Source organism: Mya arenaria, chromosome 11 (genome assembly GCF_026914265.1).
Source record: "Mya arenaria isolate MELC-2E11 chromosome 11, ASM2691426v1".
Classification (NCBI taxonomy): domain Eukaryota; kingdom Metazoa; phylum Mollusca; class Bivalvia; order Myida; family Myidae; genus Mya; species Mya arenaria.
In genome coordinates this window covers 24,045,140-24,068,089 of record NC_069132.1, presented here as the reverse complement: position 1 = coordinate 24,068,089, position 22,950 = coordinate 24,045,140, and the positions used below count along the sequence as shown (strand labels likewise).

At 33.9% G+C, this 22,950-nt stretch overlaps 2 protein-coding genes across 3 annotated transcripts; one reads left to right on the top strand and one right to left on the bottom strand.

Annotated features, from left to right (window-relative positions):
- Positions 1-8,804: 8,804 nt before the first annotated feature.
- Positions 8,805-12,808, bottom strand: LOC128209882 (MAM and LDL-receptor class A domain-containing protein 1-like). 2 transcript variants are annotated; one of them, XM_052914141.1, is made up of 4 exons: positions 11,434-12,808; positions 11,084-11,245; positions 9,283-9,566; positions 8,805-9,047 (listed from the first exon to the last, which is right to left on the bottom strand). In XM_052914141.1, exons 1-4 carry the CDS (start codon positions 11,756-11,758, stop codon positions 8,967-8,969), a joined length of 852 nt encoding a protein of 283 aa, XP_052770101.1. In that variant the 5' UTR covers positions 11,759-12,808; the 3' UTR covers positions 8,805-8,966. Both variants share the same exon structure in this region; 1 of them encodes a protein (XP_052770101.1).
- A 4,122-nt stretch (positions 12,809-16,930) lies between these two features.
- LOC128209527 (THUMP domain-containing protein 2-like) lies at positions 16,931-22,815 on the top strand. Its single transcript, XM_052913580.1, has 7 exons — positions 16,931-17,021; positions 18,507-18,654; positions 19,258-19,484; positions 19,774-19,949; positions 20,673-20,787; positions 21,272-21,507; positions 21,761-22,815. The coding sequence occupies exons 1-7, from the start codon at positions 16,938-16,940 to the stop codon at positions 22,395-22,397; spliced, it is 1,623 nt and encodes a 540-aa protein (XP_052769540.1). The 5' UTR covers positions 16,931-16,937; the 3' UTR covers positions 22,398-22,815.
- Positions 22,816-22,950: the final 135 nt, after the last annotated feature.

The following is a 22,950-nucleotide window of genomic DNA, read 5'->3' as shown; positions in this document are numbered from 1 at the left end:
TTTTAACGTAAACATATGACTATGAATCATACAAAAGACATACCTTCCGAGGCATTTAACATTCAGAATCAAAAAGCTTCGAATTGAATTGAGTAACCCTTCTCACGTAGTAACACGGTTTACAAAAGTTGGTGTTCTGCTCCTCGACATCATAAACATATCTATGGCAATCTTATCTTCGCGTGTCGTTCCATTCATTCTTTTCCTTACAGGGAAGATATATGGTTACCGCAGTTTCACTTACTATTGTGGTAACCACATCTCTGTTAAGTTTTGTCAAGTAATGAACACTGATAAATGTATTTTGTTAATTTATCCTTATTCTTTAAAAAAAAGTCCTTTTTAGCGAACTGAAATTAAAATATTTCTAACGTCCCTAAAACCTTTATGATATAGATACATATTCAGTGAGAATTGACATTATTTCAACTTTCGGCCTTTCTTGGGCTGTCTTGAAGAACCTAAAGTAGAGGCTGTATTATACGAATGTGAATGTGAAATTTGACTGCTGTGATGTCTTACTGAACTTTATCAGAATACAAACGATAGCGTTAATGTATAGTAACAATTTGTTATTGTAACCAACTGTGTGTGCTAAGTCTATGTGTGCTAAGTCTATAGCCTTCGAACTCAATAGCTTTCATGCAAAACATCATCACAAGATATTTAAAGCTATATTCTCTGCTTTGGTTAGTTTATGTGTCAGTTGTCCTTAATTAGGTATATTAAGGTATATTTAACTATAGCTTACGTGTGCTATTCGGTTGACAATATAACAGGATATAACACCAATCTGTGGTTAAGTGGTAATTACCTTGATCATCATTGCAGGTGTCGCAGGATTGATCCCCCACCTCAGTATTTATAAAAAAAAAGCTACCGTCTTTCTAGAGGGGTATTAAACAGGAGTCGCATATGACAGTGCTAAACACTGGATCACGCTAAAGAAGAAGAGTTGTTCTAACGAATGTTGTGTCCGGTGTGTGAACTATGGCCAACTTCTAACTAGACTCTTCCTGGGTCAGACGCCGATGGATGCATTTTCTGATGGCGTCGTAAAATAAAAGAACCCAAAAAAGGCTAGTTCGCTTGCGTGAGCGACTGAACGCATGACTGAGCCCGGCTGCCGAGCTGAACTGTTTTTAATTACGTTATCCTTTTTATTCTTTGTTATTTCTATAAAATTTCATTTATGACTTTCATGTGTATAGTTAAGGGCACATGAACAATTTTGAGCACAAAGATACAACGTAAAATAGCTCTTTTCTGAGTGAGGTTTTTATTACCGGTGATCTCACACCATTGAGGATGAAGTTGCGTGAGCTGGTAAAAACAAATCCCGACACATCAAAGGTCTTTACAAATGATGGCAACTTCAACTGTACCTACAATGATGAGCATGTCGTTATCACTTACCATATCTTGTCCATATCGGATTGGACGTCGACCTTAACCAACTTTGGTTGCAGGACCTGATCTAGGGAGACTCGGGTGGTGATGACGCCAGTGAATCCGACACAGTTTCTAGTCATGGCATTCATTGTCGAAATACGCATCTAAATCATGACCATGTGTATTGTTTACTTTGTAATAATTCTTGTACTGTTAAACTTTCCTTTGTCAATGTATGTGGCTTAATACCAAAGGTTTATGATCCATACTTAATCGATTTTGTAAAGAGATATGACGTGTGCTGTCTAGCTGAAACATAATTTGATGTATATGATACAGTTATTTTTGAGAACTATACTTTTAAAAGCATAAATAGAGAAAAAAATCCGTAAATCTGTTGGTGTCGGAGTACTTATTAAAACCAACTGAAAATGTTATGTGGATTAAATTAATATATGATAATTGCATTTTTGGTATAGTATACATTTCCCCGGAGTGTTCATCATATAGTTCCATTGATATTTTTGATGATTTGGAAAGAAACCTTTAAGGCTTTAATGAACAATTTGATGATTGTAAGTTATTATTATTGGTATTTGTGGGGATTTTAAAGCTAGGTGTGGATGTTTACCATAGTTTGTTTACTTTTATAATTACATTGCCAATTAGAACTTTGATCATGTTACAAAACAAGCTATTTGTAAAGATAATCTTCTTGAACTTGGTTTTCCATTAGAGCATTCATCTGAGGATAAGATTTTGAATAATTATGGTTACAGAATTGTTGAGCTATGCAACTTTGTTGATTTGCATTTTGTAATTGGTAGATGTGTTTCTGATGCATACATTGGTACACCCACCTGTACTAGTGGCAATGTTATAGATTATACTGTATTGTCTGGAATTAATATTCCTAAACTAAGACATTTTGATGTTTTAGATTTTGATCCACCTTTATCAGATGTTCACTGTGTCATTGAAGCATGCATCATGCTAAGAGAAAACATTGTACACAATGATTTTGAGAAAGAGTCTGTTGTTGATGAATGTATTGTTTTGAACAAGCCTACATGGGATAATAATTTGGCAGACAGCTTTAAAGACAGTTTTGATCAAACCATTATTAATGATCTCTCTATTGAAATTCATCATTTGTATGACAGTAAAAATTATAATGATGATGTAATAAATAAAGTTACCAATAAAGTCAGCAATCTTTTGTTGAGGGCTGCAAATGAGTGTGATCTCATCAAAGAGAATAAATCTGCACTACTAATAAACAAAGAATGTTAATAGGTAGTAATAAACCATGGTTTGATGAAAATTGTAGCAATTTAAGAAGTAAAAATTGTCAAGCAAAAACAATTTTAGAAGGAACAGATCCAGATATTATCAAGAAGAAATGTAATCTAGTTGTAGGAAGTACAAAAAGGAAATAAATAATAAATTAAATTCGTTCACAGGTGAGTATGTTATGAAACTTAAACGGTTAAAGAAATCAGACCCTAAAGCTCAATGGAATCTGTTAAATAAATATTATTCTGAGAAATCAAAAATTTTAACAAAATATCTAGTGAGCTGTTTTTGAACATTTTATTAAATTAAATGAAAAGGTCGTAAATGTAAATGATGATTTTATTCAACTAGATTTGCAAAATATTTCAAATACAAATAGTGAACTCAACGCTACTGTGTCAGTAGATGAGATAAAAAAGTTATTGCATTGTTAAAAAATAATTAATCATCTTCATTATTTGATGATATACTCAATAAATATTTTAAAAAATGTTCATGAATTTATGTTGCCATTGTTTTGCAAGCTTTTTAATGTAATTCTTGACATTCTTGGTATTTTTCCTGATATATGAAGTAATGGCATTATATTGCCCTTGTTCAAAAATAAAGGTGATATTAAGGACCCTGATAATTATAGAGGTATTACAATTTTGAGTTATTTCGGTATTTTTTACATCATTATTGAATGCACGTCTGAATGCATTTCTTGAAAATTATAACATTTTATGTGAGGAACAAGCAGGATTTCGGAAAAACTATAGCACTGATGATCATATATTCTCTTTAAAAATGCTTATTGGTATGTATTTAGCTAAAAGCAAGAAATTGTATTGTTCTTTTATTAACTACCGCAAATTGTTTGACTCTGTCAGTAGAGTTGCTCTTCAACAAAAGTTGTTGAGCTATAATATTGATGACAAATGCTTTAATAATTATTTACAATATATATATGATACAGCTAGATCTTGTGTTAAAACAAATAAAAAATTGTATGAATTTTTACCAGTCAGTCCGGTGTCCGTCAAGTTGAAAACTTGTTTCCTGTGCTGTTCTCGTTAGTTTTGAATGATTTAAGTGAATTTATGGCGACTTAGTATAATGGTTTACAAACAGCCTGTGGTGATGTTGAAAAATACCTTAGTGTCGATTATGTGTCTGTATTTTTAAAGGTATTTTTAATATTATATGCAGACGAAACAGCTATTCTGGTTGAAAATGCGGATGAATTGCAATCCGCTTTGAACGCTATGTCTAAATACTGCCAGAGATGGGGTTATCAAATAAAAAGGGCTAAAACAAAGATATTATATTTTGGAAGAACAAAGGAGGACTAAGAAATATGCCACATTTTCATTTTGATGGTAATAATGTTGAATTTGTTGATAATTTCTCATATCTTGGAGTTAAATCCTCTAATAATGAAAATTTTAATGGCACAAAAATATCTTAGCAATGAAGCTAGAAAGGCTATGTTTCAGCTGTTATCAAAGCTCGTAAATTATTACTGACTATCTTTTTGACTCAATGATAGCCCCTATTATTTTTATGGATCAGATGTGTGGGGAATTGAAAACCTAGAATTTTATCGCTTCCAGTTAAAGTTTTGTAAACTTATCCTCGACCTAAAGCAGTCTACTTTTAGTTTGGTTTATAGGGAATTTGGAATTTTACCAACTTTCTGTACGTATTAAATGTCAAATTCTTACTAATTGGTGTAATGCTGTTATTTCTAAATATTCGAAAATCTCAAATATTTTGTATAAAACTTTGATTAATATATATGCTGACGATGTTTCAAATTTCAGCAGGATTCATTTTGTACATACTACTTTAAATAGCCTTGGGTTGTCAAGCTTTTGGTAAGATTAACATGTTAGTTCTCCAGTTGCTTTCAAAAACCTTGTTAAACATCGCCTCCGTGACCAGTTTATCCAAAACTGGTTAAGCACAATAGATCAATCAAGTAAATGTCTAAATTATTGCATCTTTAAAAAGGATTTTTCCATTGAAAATTATTTTCATGTATTATCCCCTAACCTTGCTAATATATTGTGTTAATTTCGAACTGTTAATCATAAACTGCCTACTGAAAAAAGGAAGATTTTTTACTATAGAAAGAATTAGTAAAACATGCAATTCATGCAATGTTTACCACGATGTAATAGGTGATTAATTTCACTATATCTTTCAATGTTTATTTTTCAATTCAGATAGAAAAAAATGTATTGACGCTTATTATTACAATAATCCTAAATTTTAAAATTTGAACAGCTTATGAATAGTACAAATAAATTTAACTTTGTTAAGATTATCTGTATTCTGTTTAAAAACATAATTTCTTTGTTTTGATTAATTGTTATGCCCTGTTCCTTGTTCACATGATATAATTTTACACACAAATTAATCACAGTAATATGTCTCATTCTCCATCTTTGAACATTTTTCTTGTATAGTCCACCTAACCCATTATCATTACCATATTTACTTTATTTTAAACATGTTTTAATGTTCATATTGCTTGTTGCATTTTTGTCAGATGCTTAAAATGAGCCTTGACTACAATCGGAACTCCTCTGCCATTTTTATCGAAAATAATCTCGGATGTATGCCAGTACACCTGTAAAGGTAGTTCGTAAAAGTTTGAATCCTATCATTAATTTAATGGAGTTGTTTAGCTTATATTTGTTGATCTACGTTTAAATGATTGAGATTAAAGTGTATTATTGCAAACATACTTAAGATTACCATGAGTTAAGTCATTAAGGTTAACTGCAAAATTGAATTACTAGGCGATCTACGTGCAGCGGACTTACACATTTTGTTGAGGGCTGCAATTTTTTACAATTTTTGAGTATGTAAATCGTCCAAATACATCCGAGTTTGTTTTCGATAAAAATAGCCGAGGAGTTCCGAATGCCTTGACTTATAAAACTTTCAAACTTTCCAACACAGTTACTACCCTTATTTACAATTACACCATTTGTGAACAATGAATTTTTACAGCACGATTGGCAGAGGTACAGAGAAATTCTTCACTGAAGAGCTAAAAGAGTTGTTTTCAGATAACGTAAAGGTGCTGTATAGAACCGTCTAAGTAGCTACTTTCGTCATTATTATGTCTGCCGCTGGAGAGTTCGTTTCTTTTTCACTTAGAGTTAAAGTCAGTTTCTATATTTCAATGACGTACTGTTCGTGTACTGTATGCATAGTACCGTATGATTACACTGTCATCATATCATTTAATAATACATTTAAACACCGTTCATCCGAAGTTGTTAGGACCCAGACAAAACTTTCGGAATAACGATATATTGGATAAACAATTTTAAGGGAAATGATAGCTTTCCCGAATTATTGGTGACGTAAATATCAAGTCGTGAAGATTATGCGTTACCAACATGTTACATTTGGTCATGATGATCGTTCAGTATACATGTTTGTTGAATTATTGTTTAAAATATGACAAATAGTTTGTTAATATACTTTTTTTATACTTGTTTTATTAAAACAATATTATACATTTAAAACAAAATAACAGCACATGTACTACATGTATATCATATTTTTGAACACTTTAATGGCATTTTGAATAAATGCCCTTTTTTCATTCAATCCATGTCTTTGTTTTTCTCTTCATCCATATCATCCATATTAGTTTGCCTTAGACTGATTTCGTGCAAATCTATCTTTAGTCAATATATAACAAAATGACAGCACATGTATGCTCATATCACAGTATTCCCTATGGTTAAAAAAAATAGATGATGTAGTTCGAAATAAGAATTGATAAATAGGTGTGAAATATCAAATCGGAACCGTAACTTTTCTACGAAATAGCTATTTCGGATTATTGATTTAAAATTTAATTAAAGAAAGAAGAAATAAATTGGGACCGAAAAAAATAGACTCGAAATAGTGATAATTTCGGATAAACGGTGTTCGGAAAAAGGGCTGTTTAAATGTAATTCATTTCAACAATTAAAACATGGTGTAATGAAATATAATGAATTATTCATTATGTCAAATGTATTTGATGAAATTCAAACGCCATCCACAAGAATTAGGGCCCTTTGTCATTTACCAGAACTAGGGCCCTTGTGTATTTATTATCGTTATAATAGACTAAATAGAGTGTCATGAAAAAATATTGGTAAGTCAAGCTCCTACAACAGTATGGCGTTAGGAGGATTTGATACAATTTTTACAGATGATCATGTGAGAATGGTCATTAAAGAATGATTGTATGCTGTGTTCATTTTGACCAAAATTAAATCCTTTCTGAAGTTTTTTTTATAAAATAGTGATTATAGAGAAAAGATATTGTGTGTTTATTAAACATACACGGTTTGGAAGGTTTGCTTTAAACTTGGTGTTCAGATATATTTTGAAGATGATCTTAATCATCCTTATGGGTTTTGCTGCATACATTTTGACCTGATAATTGTAGCTCCCTGTTTTTCACTTCTCATGATATTAAAGATAGTAAAACATTTATATTTTGCGTGTTCATTTATAATTTCCATTGGACTTACTATAGCATAACTAACTTTCAAAACAACATTCATGTGACAAATACATGATTGTGGGCCATCCAATTATTTATCTTTATAAGTGGTCTTTACTGGACCTAAAAAGGTTTCCTGGCACTTCTTGTTCATAAAAATTGTTGTGGCTTTTTGACGTCACAGAATTTTAAATAACTGGCCTTTGAGAACTCACTACGTAAAAAATTAAATACTTTGTTTAAAAATCTACTAAATTTTGGAGTTTCAATACTTATTATGTTTGCTATAAAGAGAGTTTTAAACATAAACAGTTAAAACATGACTTTCAGTATCAGTCAGTCGAATGAGTTTTAAGTTGCATTTTTTCCAATTTACAGCTAATAGTGTTTTTTTTATAAAACTCATTGAAACTGAAACTTCTGACATTGAAAACTAGTGTTTGTGGAAGTCACCCATGTACCTGTGGACAAGAAAGGTGAACTTTGTCTTGCGATTGGATTTTAGATAGATTGCCAGTCAATCAAACCAAAATATGCGAATTAAAATACAAAAATGGCTATAACTTTGAAATTTACCTGAATTAAGATAGCATCACACAACATGACCAATACAGTATAACTCTTAAGAAGATAACTCGGCAGCTGCTCAAATAACAAAAGATGCAATAAAGCAAGATGTACAAGTCAGAATGCCAGATGAACAAGCCAAAAAGCAAAATGGAATTCAGTTTTGTTTCAATACCATTCCATACATTCCATTTGCATAAGGCTCCTCAATACGAAAAGGAAGCGCGAAATGCTTTTAAAAAGTTCGTTATCACTTATTTTAGTATGGCCACTGTAACAAAGTCAAGCAAGGTTTTTTGGCTATTCAGTATGCGTCCCCCTGTGTTCTATTTCCCGAAGTGAATAACTCTGGATAGTATGAATATCACTTGATAAAAATGGCTACTCAGAACCATGTGATACTCGCGCTACAAAATAATAATGTTAATAAAAAGTTCATGCAAATCAAACATGTTGGAAGATCAGTATATACACACATATTCAATACTCAAAAAATAATTTATTTATGGTCGAAGGGTGTTGCCCTTGAAATCAAATAATCTAAGGGAGGGTATACGATATATTATTTATTTTGAATATATGCGGATGGTTTAAATAGAGATTATTTTGTACTTAAAGTATTTAAAACCGTCAATATGGAAAAAGGAATGATCCGATTGGTCGCCTTTGGTATTATTTCCAAATATAATGAAACAAAGCAATAGTTCTTTACAATTTTGGTTCTGCTGGTGCCCAATCGTATTATCTACCTTAGACATGAGCTAAATCAAGTTTTACTTCAACAGTTAAATATTTTATATGAAATATATGTTGTCATTTGTATATGTTCATGACACACATATGTTTAAACCAACTGCTTCAGGGTATATTCCCTTCAATGGATATAGCTAGGGGCCGTTTTAAGGGTGACACTCCTCTGCTAGACAACGTCCAGGCGTCACGCTCACGTCATCAACGGCAATATCGCTGAGATAACTTTCACCCACTTCAGCCATCAACGTCCAGGCGTCACGCTCACGTCGTCAACGGCAACATCGCTGATATAACTTTCACCCAACTCAGCCATCAACGTCCAGGCGTCACGCTCACGTCGTCAACGGCAACATCGCTGAGATAACTTTCACCCACTTCAGCCATCAACGTCCAGGCGTCACGCTCACGTCGTCAACGGCAACATCGCTGAGATAACTTTCACCCACTTCAGCCATCAACGTCCAGGCGTCACGCTCACGTCGTCAACTGCAACATCGCTGAGATAACTTTCACCCACTTCAGCCATCAACGTCAGCTTAATAAGTAAAAATAAGATAAAAATAAGATTAATATAACAAACATGATTTTAATTGATCAAGGAAATGAAGGTTGTTTTCTTTGCGTTGCGCATTTGATAAATCAATATTTTATTCTGACATACACGACAAAAAGAATCATTCAAATACTATTCCACGTACAATGATCAAGTAACTGATCCTCAAAACATCCAGTTTGAACATATAACTATAGTAAGACAGTCATGTACTTACATAAAACGTGCTGTTCATAAGTTCAGCCTTAATGGTGCACGCCATGCGTAGCCACTCTTTTCCTTGATTCCCCGATCGTGTGAAAATATCCTTTCCCTTCTTCGAGTTTCCTAAATGCGCCCGTACATGCAGCGTCCCAGTGTGTTGAGGGGAGCGGAGAACCGATGAGACCCCGTACATATGATAAAACATTTCAAAGCAGTACGTTCTGATGGGAAAGTTCGGGGATCTTAATATCGCCTTCCTTCCAGTGTTTCTTGTGGCGTCGACGTAAATGAAATAACCTAAATTAGAAATAAATTGGTTTCAAAAAGTTTTTAAGGCGCAAAATTTAGAAGGATGCAAAAACTCTTTATCTTTAATAGTTACTTGGCCTCAAATTCACCGGTTAAAATGCGCCAAAATATCGCGAATATGTGTTTTTTCTTCTGTACGCAAATAAATCATAGTTTTTTTTTTGTTTGATCATTTTAAGGTCAAATGATTTAAACATGAACTTGCAATAAAATTACAAACATTTATCATCCTATAGTGTGCGCCTTTTAAGCGTCACTCCGTAAGCAGCCTACAATTCGCTTTCAATTTCGTTCCTGTAGTTAAAGAGACTCTCCAATATATTGGCAAAAGGCGACCATTGGAAAAAAAACTAGAACTGTAAGCCATAGGCTAACGAATACCCCCCACCCCTCCATGTCTAGGTTGTTTGCCCTGGAGTTAGGCCGGACAAAGCTAATTTTGCCTACAAGGGGAGATAACTCCAGTCAGGGTCATGTGACCTGTACCAAATTCACAGAGGCGAAAGTTTACAACATGGCCATTAATTTCTGAAAGTTTGATAAAGATTTGTTGAATAATAACAAAGATGAATCCCGGACAGGGCTTATTTTGCCTACTTTAACACATCAAGGGGAGATAACTCCAGTCAGGGTCATGTGACCTGTACCAAATTCACAGAGGCGAAAGTTTACAACATGGCCATTAATTTCTGAAAGTTTGATAAAGATTTGTTGAATAATAACAAAGATGAATCCCGGACAGGGCTTATTTTGCCTACTTTAACACATCAAGGGGAGATAACTCTGGTCAGGGTCATGTGACCCGTACCAATTTCACAGAGGCGCAAGTTTACATCATGGCCATTAATATCTGAAAGTTTGAAAATGATTTGTTCAATAACGACAAAGATGAATCCCGGACAAAAAAAAAACGGACGGACAGACGGACAGACGGACAGACAGACAGACAGACAGACGGACAGACGGACAACCCGATTCCAGTATACCCCCCCCCCAAACTTTGTTTTGGGGGGTATAAAAACGTTTATCTGGCCCAATGTCAGTATTGCAAATCTTCATTAAAAGCTTGCATGTTGCATGCCGGCAATGCGATCAAATGCCTATATATTACCAAATATCGTATTTGAGATCCTCGACTTTGAACTAATAGCAACGCAATTGGTTGCAGTGTGTATAAAATTTCGGAACATTACCTCTACAAATAAGTAACTAGTTTACTCAACCCCTTAAGCTATAAAGAAAACTAGAATATAGTTCTCTTGATGGAATAATTATGAAAGTATATATATATTTGATATATTTGATATGGTAATGGCCATCTTGGACGCCATCATAGAACATCTTGATTTGCAAGTCGTTTCGTTTATGCACATTATCTTTGTAAGATTTAAGCTTGGCTAAATTGGTTCGACCGAACAGTACGGTGACTACAATATAACACATCGAACTTTGTTTACCAAGGTAAAAGCCACCATACAATCGAATCGTTATATTTAGGTACTAACCAGATTTGTCATTATTGCGATCTGCGGTTGGCCCAGTTCTCCTTTTGTCATCTGTATGCCCTTTCCATCTCAGCCAGTTGATCAAATTACCTTCAGTTCCTCGGGTCCAGCCACAAAAATCTTTCTCAAAGGTACAGATTGATTCATTCACGCGTATAATATCTGCAAAGGAGAACGAAGCAATGATGAATTGCAAAAGCGTGTTTATGCTTACTATTACTATTCGATAATATATATCAAATGATATGTTGCAAATGGTTGGTTGTTATTTTACATTTGTAAAAATAAGGTTATAAATACAAGAAACAAACTAATTATCCCAAAAAACGGTTAAAATTAACACTTCAAACCTGTCCCGGCTACTTGGTTGCTGGGTCTATTCACCGGAATCCTTTTGCATCTATAGTCAGGAAATTTCCATTTAACTGAACGTTTGGTTTTGGAGAGGATGTTTTCATTGCAGTGAGCTGGTACGTTAATTCCAAAATAGTATCTGTGATTCTCAATTAGGTTTTCGAAATCGATGAGATAATCTGTTATTGGCATACGACATTGTTCATCAAATTCGTTCCCCTTGCACTTTACATACGAATCTTTGTCCATATTTCCATTTGGGTAGTACACTTGAGTATGATGATGGTAAGGTATGTTAGGGAAATTCCGTACTTCCTTCATCAAATTAATGAGCAGTTTTTTTGCGGGACAACATGTCTAAATATCTTTTAAACTGCAATTGTGGCGGAAGAACTGAAAATACATCAAGTTTACTGACCACTCGCCAACTGTCGGTAACCTTTTGGTCAAAATTATAAGAATATATTTTGTTTCCAACTCTAGGTTGACCGAATGTGTATAACGAAATACTACTCTTCGATATTTGGGACGTTTCCATGGCAAATGCAACTGATGTCAATGAAGCCAGCGCTCCGCCTAACGAGTGACCTGTCAATACGAGTTCAGCATTCTCGAAATCTCCACCTTTTAAGAGTTCGTCTACACTGTCTTTTATACATGGATATAGTTTATCAAACGTGTTTTTGAAGTAGCGGTGCACTTTGCCAATATTCTTGAACCTGCTTGGTAAAAGGGTCTGTGAGATAATATCGACAACTTGTTTTGTACTTGCATGGCTACCAGAAAACACAACAAAGATTTGGTGTGTACTCTTGTCAATGGCGATCAATGCTGAGCAGTCGTCATAGTTGGCAAGCGGTCCATCACACTTTGCGCCAATCACGTCCCACACGACGATATCTCTGTTTGGAATCATTGCTTCTATACACATTTGAGGGTCATTCGAATATGCTGCTGCGGACAAGTTCGCATACATCACTGCTTTATCGTGACTGTAATCTGATTTTGGCACAACATGGTAACACATTGAAGGATCCTTGATATTTTGTTCTATGGTGCATTGATTAATTCTTGATCCAACAGCATGACAGGTCTTTTCCAGGGGACACCAGCGGCATTTCATGCCCAAAAGCCACGAACCCTTGGATGTACACTCAGCGCACGTGCTCATTTTTGAGCAGTAGGAATCATCTTTGTTAGGGTGACAGTATTTGAAGAATGAAAACGATAACAGTATAAATACTAAAACTTTCACATCCATTTCCCTGGTGAGACTAAAGGTGGTCAATATGAACTAGTCCTGCAATTCAAAACATGTTTACACCAACGTTAATTTATCTAAATGAGCTCAAAATAAGATTCGTATCTTCTTTAAGCATTGATTGAAAAATAACTTATCAACTTTTTATAAACAAAAGAGCCACAATCTTTATAAGGAAGTGAATATTTACAAAACTTTATTGGGTAAGCAGCTATACGAGACCATATATTTAAGTAATCTGAAGATAGATAAGGGCATTATATCAATAAGAATGATAGAACTTGAACCTCCTAGTTCGATAACGCGGCTGTTTTATCTAAAGTCTAAAATCGTTTCATAAAACGCAGTTTATATTTGAATCAAACTACATTCTGAACGCACTGCATTTTTTGGTTTTATATAAGCAGCACGTTACAAAGATAATGCTGAATACTATAATAAATATACATAACCAATGTTAAAATTACAAGTCAAATTAGGTTTAAAATAAGTTGTTCATCGCGAGTAAAAAAACATTTCATAAAGACAAGGTTTAGAACAATCATTTAACTGTGAAGGTGGTCGTACATTCTGCTTTTTAAAAAAGAACACGGTACAAACTGTATAAAACAAGTTGAGAGTATTTGATCATACAATAATGTCTATATCGACATGTATCATACAAGGTATCGGGTATGGAAGACAAAGTCAAGTGTTTAGAAAGATTACAGCTGCGGGGTGGGGGGGGGGGGGGGGTAGCCACGTTTATATAAAAATATGCGTGTTTTGTGTGTAAATGCTATAAAGCATATAGTTAACGGTGAAGTATATACAGTGTATGTCCTGCATAGAGCTCCCGCACGCGTTATGTGGTAGGCCTGTGCCTTGATTCCGCATACTTCCGCATAAGATGCTTTACTAAAACCATTGTTTAATTTTTGCGAAGAAATTAATATCAGGGAAAGCAGAATTTGAAAAAGAAGATAATTTTCTGGAGTTATGGTTACAAAAAAGGGTAAATATATATTGCCATCAATTAAATTCAGCTCGTCGCTCACTTTCTTGAATGTTTTTATAAAGCATATTTGTTTGTTAAGTAAGTAAGGAAGTAATTTGGGGGAAAAAGATAGTTGTGTGTTTTACTGTGCACAGAGTTGTGCATGAAATAAGCACACGTATTGCTGTTTATTGCTTATGTGGTCAGCATGATCTATTGTTATAGGGTGATTATTATCCGTCGCCCGTAGTTGTTAGTTGTCCGTCGTACGTCGTCAACATTTTCCTCCAAACAACTTCTCCTCCTAAACCACTGGACAATTTCAATCTTGCTTCAAAAGGAATGTTCCTTTGCTGGTCCTCTTCCAGTTAACTTCAATAAAACTGGTTCCAAGAAGAACTCTGGTTGTTTATGCAACCGAAAGGTAAAACTTTCTCCACAGAATCAATATCATTTCACAGAAATGTTCCTTAGGCGACCATCTATCAAATTCCTCCTCCCCAAAAAGCACATAGCACATGACCGACAGAGTGGTTCTTTTCACTATATGTATACATGGAAAACCTTTATTCAGAGACTATTTGCCCGATTTCAGAATAATTTCACAGAAATTGTCGTCAGGTATTGTTTACCATGCTTGGAGCTAGTTGCCACTATACGTCGTAAAACTTTGAAAATCTTCCCTTCAGAAACCACTGACCCAAATTCAAAATGTTACCCTTATATGTCCATTTTATCAAAATATTTATTGATTTATTTTATTCATTCACTGAAATGTTTTTAAAATTATTTTTTTGCTTTACAATCATTGAAGATATCAATTTCAAAGTTCATTAACTAATTCACCGTAACAATGTGCTCCTTTGTTATATTCATGTAACTCCAACTTCATTAAAGTAATAGTAATGGCCCGTTGTACTTTTGTTCAACATATGCATAAGTTTGTTTACGCTCGATTAAAAAAGTTTCGCCGGCGTTTGGAGCGTTTGTACGAGCGGCGTTTAGAATAGTGTACGATCAATAACTTAAGAATCCTTATTCCAATTAGATGAGCGATATATGGCCATCTTGGGCCTCTTGTTTAATCAAGGGAAGCAGGTTGGTCTCAAAGTTATGATACTTTTTATTACAAAATTAAAGTAATACCCCAATATTCTATCTATATCATAACATTAATATCAACAGAGAAGTTAGAAAAAAATATTAAGACATACCATAGCAATATCGGGTAAGACATCACTTCAAAAAAACTGCATAACAGTATTCCCATTCAAATGTTTATAGTATAAAAATGTTTCAAAGGTTACTGCTATACAAAAAGCTTCAAAGACAAGGTCATTTACGTCCCTTTTGTTTTATAAAGCCTGGTTAGGTGAACTATAGTTAACATTCGGTCATTTTAACCTGTGAAATAACGCGCCAGAAAGAAAATGGTCAGAATTGCATATCTGCTAAATAAGCAGAATTTCCAAGCCAAATGTTGTCAATCCGCTTACAAGCTTGGTCAACTATTTATTTACTTAGTACATACGGCGTCTCCGGTCAGGCTTTTAATCTGGCTAGCAATTACTTAATCAACAGTATACAAAATGTGAAACTTGGTGATAAAGTGAGTGCTTTCAAAGAAGTTATTCAAAGCATTCCTCAAGAATTTATTCTTGGATCGATTCTTTTAACATTTTTATTAATACTGTTTTCAATTTGTCCACTATATACTGACCTTTATAATTATACCGATGTCAATATCCCATTAAGCTGCCACAATGATATAAATGTGACAGCAAGTCTTTGATCCAGTGATTCTCTGAGTATCAGATGAAAGTCAATACTGATAGAATCCAAGTTATAGCTATTTGCATAAGGACAAAACGGAACAATCTTTCTTTTTGAGTGAACGGTGGTCCAATTATATGTGAAGATAAGGTTAAAGCGCTTCGGGCTTCATTCGACTTTCAACTCTAATTCCAGTCACTTAGATAATATCTGCAAGAATTCCTCAAGACAATTGAATGTGCTTAAAAGGATTGGAAATCATATGTGCAAACTTGATAAAATTAATTTCTATTATCGTGTCATGTTTAAAAAACTTTTGTCCTCTCACTGGTATTTCTGTGTTGAAAAATACAACAAAGAGCGCTCCGCTTTATGTATGATGACTATTCCTTAGATGACACTATTCTCCAAAGATCAAAGCTACCCACTCTATAACTAAGAAGGTTCAGAAGGATAGCATTACAGGCACACAAAATAATAAATAATCATGGGTCTACTTATTTACATGATATAGTAAGTATAAAACAACATCCTTTAAATTCTAGATAGAAGAATATTGCTAACGTAGCAAAGTTAACAGCAGATAGTTACGGCAGCGACTCATTCCTTACCACTGCCCCAAAACTTCATTCACCCACATTTAAGAGATGAAAGTAACTGTCAGTATTTTCAAAGTAAACTCCACTGACGGAAAGGGGTGCTTTGTTCCTCTAGTTCATAATTTGATGTTTGTTGTTGCCTTCTTTAATGTTTAGAATAGAGCTTGGTTAGATGCATGTATGGGGTTTTGCCACATGGCTATAAATAATACAATTTAGAAAGTACTTAGTCATATTTACGTAATTGGTGCCCTTTTCTTACTTATACTACAGTACTGTTTTGTACCCTATACGATTTGATCGAAGTGATAATATCGTATTGTTTACCTATAAATGTGTTTAGTGGTACTTTGTCTGAACGTATATGTGCAATTTAAAATAGTTCATTAGTGTTTAACCGCATGCTTTTGACTTTTCTGTTCTACATTTACTAGCCATTTTAATCTTTGTTATGATCTCATCATTCATTTTCATTACAGTTTATAAATATATTTTATTATTCTCGTTAATTAATTAAACGAAAAAAATAATGTACTGGTATGTGTATTGATATTTATCTTTATTGGCCTTTGCTGTCCATCTGATCTCAGATCTGAGTGTCCTGCTGATTCATATGATTAATATGATTTATATATTATTATTATTATTATTATTATTATTATTATTATTATTATTATTATTATTATTATTATTATTATTATTATTCATTTACTCAACTTTGTGTACCAGTATAAGGTGAAAATTTAAGATGACGCAGCCCGGTGTTAAAATAGCCAGATAATAGGTGACATTATCTAACCCTGTGAGTAGGTAGTATAAGGCCTTACATTACTTTATGAAATATTCTTACACAGTTACTTCCCTTCTTTACAATTAGTCCATTTTCAAACAATGAAATTTTATAGCACGATTGGCAGAGGTACAGAGAAATTCTTCACTGAAGAGCTAAAAGAATTGTTTTTAGAAAACTTAAAGGTACGGTATTGAACTGCCTGAGCAGCTACTTTCGCCATAATTATATCTGCCGCTGGCGTGTAAGAGTCTAAGTCAAAGTAATGTACGCACATGTTTGTGTGTAGTATATAAAGTTGTATCAGTGTATGCATAGTATACTGGGCAGTTGCCTATTTCCCTGACTCTTTTAAAAGCAAATTGATAATTAACAAGCATAAAACTGTTACCAAATTGTTTTGGGTTATTATTTTATTACTGTGTTCAATAAAAACAAATAAGAATAAAGATTTTGTAAGTTGTAAACTTAGCAACTTTAGTATTAGTATTTAAGGCAGCTTAAATATTCGAAATTTTTAATCAAGTATTTTTTTAAATATACAAGCACTTAACACCAAAAAAAACAAATATTCATTTAAGCAAACATTTTTCCTGCAAACATTTTGTCATTGAAACGATTTATATGTATGCCCCTTTTTGTCCACCAGAATTATGGCTTTTTGTCATCCACCAGAATTATGACCCACACCAGAATTATGGCCCTTTGTCATCCACCAGAATTATGGCCCAATGTCATTCACCAGAATTAGGGCCTGTTTGATTTTTTGTCATAATAGTGTCATGATAAAATCTTGGTATGTCAATCTCCTACACCATTTTGGCATAAGGAGGATTTTACAGATGATCATGTGAAAATGATCATTTTAAAATAGTGTGTATAGTGGAAAAATATTGTGTGATGAACTCTTCATACACCTTTTTTTAAGGTTTTGCTTCAAACTTGGTGTTCAGACATATTTTGCAGCTGATCTTAATCAAAGGAAGTGGGTTGTGCTGCATACATTTTGACAAGAATTGTAGCCACCTTTTTTGCTCTACTGATGATTTAAGGAAAGTTAAAACCAAATATGTTTTGGGTGTTCATTAGTAATTTCCATTGCACTTACTATATCATAATTTACTTTCATACCAACATTCATAAGACAAATACATGAAACATCCATGTCTTTTGGGCACAATTCTAGTTTAACTGTTTATCTATAAATATATTGGTGATCTTTGCTGGACCTATAAAAAGGTTTCCTTGCACTTGTTGTTCATAAAACTAGTTGTGGCTTTTTGTCTTCAGAGAATTCGGAGTAACTGGCCCTTGAGAACTCATTACCAGCCCTTATAGAATGTAAATACAATGTAAAAATTTGAAAACTTTGTTTAAATGTTTTAAATTTTAATGTTTCAATATGTTTGCTATAAATAGGGTTTTAAAAAGTTCAAAGCTAACTAGTTTAAGTATCAGACAGTGCAATATATATTTTTAAGTTACAATTTCAAATTTATTTGAAAATCAGTTTGTTTTTTTCAGATACAACTTTTGATAACATTAATTTGTCTGAAGATGAGAAACCATGGGAATTATTTGCAAAGAGGGACTAATAAGCTTTGACTAGACACTCTAAGTATTATTTTTTGTGTAGAACTCGTTATTACACAATGCTGATTTAATTTCAGTTGCAGCCAACTGTTACAGAGGGAAAAACTTTTTTCACCATAAATGACCCAGTTGACCAACTGAAGAAGATACAGAAAACTCTTCTGACATTGAAAACTGCAGAAAGAGTGTTTGTGGAAGTCACCCATGTACCTGTGGACAAGAAAGGTGAACTTGTCTTGCGATTGGATTTTAGATAGGTATCTGATAAACAATTACATGAATTTGAATTCCTGGTAATGCCATAATACATTTATATTTATATTCATGTTTATCATTTGAAAAGAATTTATGTACTTATGAAGGAATATGTAATTTTTGTTCTTATAACTAACAGGTTGGTTTTGCTTTGAACGGTTGTAAAATAAGTTATTTCATGTCATCAGCAAGAAAGATACCCTTTTGACTGTTACCAAGATTATACAAGCCATGTGGTGACTAGGCAAATTAAGACTATCACAATGTTGCAAGATAATGTCCCAATAACAAGCTTATTTGTGTATTCGGATAAAGATCATAATTATGTTCTATATATATATATATTGATCTAAAAATTATTCATTCACAAATTGTGTTGAAAAGTTAAGACTGAAAGTCATATAAGAATTTTAAAAAATGTTACGAAGGTAATTATGGTAAATTATTGCAAAGATTATTTCCAAGTCATTATTGCAGGGGAAGTGGGTGGTACTTAAACAAAATGAAAAAAAAATCATATCTGTTGTTTCAGTTCTATTCACAGAATATTACGATCAGTGATGTATTTTTCAGACAAAAGAGGGCTTTTAACACTGTTACACAGCCATCTAGGAAACAGAGACGACTGGAGGCAAGCCCTGGATACATTGGCAAAACTTGAACAAGTCAGGCCTGATGTGAAGCAGGATGCCCTTGATAGTTGTCCTCAGAAAAAGAGGAGAAAAGTTGAAAGTGATGGAACAACATTCAGAGTGTCCTGTAAACTTGCAGGGAAACCAAAGTGTAAACTGGACTTGCAGGTGAAATACCAGTGCCTTAAATTAGTACTGCTATTTGTATGAAAAAAAAATAAAGTTAAGGCCTTGTTCATCCTTTTTAAAGCATTGATGTAATTCATAATCTAATGATTAGTAAACTCTATTAAATTTGCAACTTTCTAACATTTACAATAAATAATGTACAGATAGTTCTGATTAGTTCAACTTGCCTTCTTTCTTAGAAAGGTGGCAAACTATTCTGTAAAGTTGAAACTTTTCTGTAAAGGTAAAGTTTAAACTTTTATCAACAAGTAATTTTGTTTAATTTCAGAGAACATCCATGCAAATGGCTGTGCTTATCAGCAAAACAGTGGGCTGGAAGACAAATCTTCACAATCCCAAGTATGAAGTGAACATCCACATGAATGACCAGTACCTCACAGTAGGAATCCCACTGACTGATAAGCCATTGTCCCAGAGGGTCTACATACGTCATTGTGGTTTAAGGTGACCTACAACAGTTATAACTAAGCTATAGTCATTTTATTATGCAATTGTTCATAATGTGAATTGTTGATGCCAGGGCCCATGTTACGGACAGTTTTAAGTCTGAGTGTAGACTCAAACTCAGAAAAGCACTCTTATGAAATTTAAATACAAAGAATCATCTTGAATCTAATGTGAATAACTGTATAATCAAATAGTAATAAAATTTAGCAATTTCATCATCAAAACTCAACTTGAAAGAAAGATACAATGAAATGAAGATTTTCAGTTTTGCCACTTGAGTCTGATCTCAGGCTTGACACGGTTCATAATCATGGCCATAGGTAACCCCCATTTTTTTTTTGTATTATTTGAATGGGTATTGATAGTTGATTTTTAGCTCGTCTGATTTTTAAAAAAAAAGAAGAGCTATTGTCATCACTTGATTGTCGTTGTTAGAGGCGTTGGTTAAGTTTTGCATTTAGGTCACTTACATGAAAACTATCAAAGCTATCACTTTCAAACTTTGGAATAACTGTTCACTATCAAATGCACAATATGAAAGAAATCAACCATAAAAGGATAAAATCAGATGAGCGTTCAGCACCCAGAGACGGTGCTCTTGTTTAATACAGTATTGATTACTGATTATTGATATATATGTGAAATAAATGGCCCAAACTAAATTATAGATAAAAGTTCTTGCAGTTTGTTTTCACATATCTGTGTATCTTATACTTTTAGGTGCACTGTTGCCTGGATCATGGTTCGTCTGTGTGGACTGGCTGGCGGGGAGGTAGTTATGGATCCAATGTGTGGGGCTGCTACAATTCTTGTGGAGGGAGCCATGTGCCAGAAGGTAATTAACATGCTCATGCAGAAGAACATTACAGAGTTCAAATAATACAACATACATTTTTTTTCTCGTAGTTTTTCACTTTGCAGTGCATGTAAAATTAGTGGGGGGGGGGGGGGTCCATTGTGGTGACTATTATACTTGAAGGTCCATTCTGTTGGACTTACCTACTCCTGGTTTTCCATTCAGCTTTTCACAGACACCAATGTACATGTATATAGTAAAACCATCTGAACTATCTGAGGTCATTTAAAAAAATGCAAATTATCTGAATTATCTGTATGATTAATTGTAAAATTTAATGGCATATTTCTGGTGTTTATTTCGGTGTTATTTACAAATAATATTATTGTACACATTCCAGTGTCATTTTCAATTTCCCTCCACTTTAAATCTTCATTCATTTCTTCTTTCAAAACCTCTGTCCATTGGAATAGACAGACTTAACTGTTTTCCTCATTTAATGTACAGGACATAACATTTTTAGGATGCCTTATTCTTTGGCATGGACAAAAGCGCACCACAACTACAGCTTGCCAGTGAGAATGTCCAATATGCTGGACTTGGCGGGTTTGTCCACTTGATCCAGGGAGAGGCCACCAGAACGGGCCTAGGGGCTGGGACAGTGGACGCCGTGGTGACTGATGCTCCATTCGGGCAGAACCATGCAGTGGATGGAGATATTCAGCTCTTCTATTGTTGCATGCTTAAAGAAATGTGCAGGTTTGTGTTTGAATTAAAACAGGTTTTGCAACAGGAAGAACTGATGTATATATTAAGGCCAGTTATGTCCCTTGTTCAAATGAATCAACAACAAACATGCAGTGGCATTTGATCTTTGGGCTCTTGTTTCAACAGACACAGTGATATTGATGCCAGGGTTTAGAGCATACATCCTGTTGAGAGCAAGTTGAACATATTTTCTGTGTGATTATGATAGCCTTTATAATTAGTTAAATGTTTATATCTGTTACAGAGTATTGAAGCCAGGTGGAAGGATGGTTCTTCTGACAAGTGAAGCTTTGATGGACACTGTGGCTGAGCTTTGCGCCTCTCAACAAACCTGCCCTGAAACACATCCTATACAGGGCTTTTCTCCTGATCCCACAGTGCTTGTTGCCACACACTGTTCATTTGAGAATACATCTGAGAGATTGGACTCAGTTTTTATCATTCCTGAATACAAATGTAAAACTGACATTTTGTCATTAGACTCTCCCTGTGATACAAAACTACCTGATCAGTGTTCATCAGTGTGTAAAGACTTGCATGTAAATGATGCCATAGAGGATAATGTTGGAGATAATGCTAGTACACATGGACATAAAGTTATTAAGCAGGATGATAAAGAGGAGGAAACCAAGTCAGATCAAACTTTAGAACAGCAAAGTATTCTAAGCACAACAGATATGTGCAGTAGACAGTGCTTTCATAATTTGACCTCAAATACATCCGGAAACAATAGTTCAGGAAATGACAACAGCAAAATCACACAGAAGACTGATGAATGTTCAGAAGTTCCCAGTGGTGGTTTAAATTTTACATTAACAAATCGGTTTCCGGTGAAATTGGGAGAAACTGAGGGCATTATTCTTGTGATGTGTAAACATTGATAGCATCTGCAAGATAGTTTTTACTTTCAGTTTTGTTGTCATGAACTTGTCAATTTTTAAACGATTAAAACATATCCACTGAAACTAGTGCATGATTTTTACAATTCAGATTTTCAAATGTTTCTAGTCCAGAGTTCTGGGCCTTCCTACGACAATGTTTGTATTGTTTCCGGCAACAGGTTTCATTTTAAAGATACACTTTTACTCCCAAATAGGATTTACCACTATTAATAACTTAGTTTTAATATTCAAAAAAGGATGAATGAATGTCGAAAACAATGGTTCTTATGAAGGATTCCGAGTTGAATTTGGAAGAAATACACATAACATACGGTATTTCTACCTTATGAGACTATAGTGAACCATCTTAAATCTTTTAGCATTCACCAATCATTTCATATTTTTGCGCTTTCTGCTATTAAATACATGGTTACAATTTTGTAACCGGTAATTAATATTTTCCATAAATGCATTATTCAGTAAGTAGTTTTAGGTTTATCGTTATTTATCGTTAATGAGACCAATCATCTCATAATGTTACACTGTCTTAGAT

What these genes read in the sequence shown, in the direction of transcription:
- LOC128209882 (XM_052914141.1), bottom strand. Translation starts at nt 11,758, where the DNA reads ATGAAGGAAGTACGGAATTTCCCTAACATACCTTACCATCATCATACT. An exon ending in CAACCAAGTAGCCGGGACAG is followed by an intron (nt 11,246 to 11,433) that starts GTTTGAAGTGTT and finishes TCTCCTTTGCAG; the next exon opens with ATATTATACGCGTGAATGAA. An exon ending in TTATGAACAGCACGTTTTAT is followed by an intron (nt 9,048 to 9,282) that starts GTAAGTACATGA and finishes TTACTTATTAAG; the next exon opens with CTGACGTTGATGGCTGAAGT.
- LOC128209527 (XM_052913580.1), top strand. Translation starts at nt 16,938, where the DNA reads ATGAAATTTTATAGCACGATTGGCAGAGGTACAGAGAAATTCTTCACT. An exon ending in TGTTTTTAGAAAACTTAAAG is followed by an intron (nt 17,022 to 18,506) that starts GTACGGTATTGA and finishes ATTTAATTTCAG; the next exon opens with TTGCAGCCAACTGTTACAGA. An exon ending in TGTACCTGTGGACAAGAAAG is followed by an intron (nt 18,655 to 19,257) that starts GTGAACTTGTCT and finishes TGTATTTTTCAG; the next exon opens with ACAAAAGAGGGCTTTTAACA.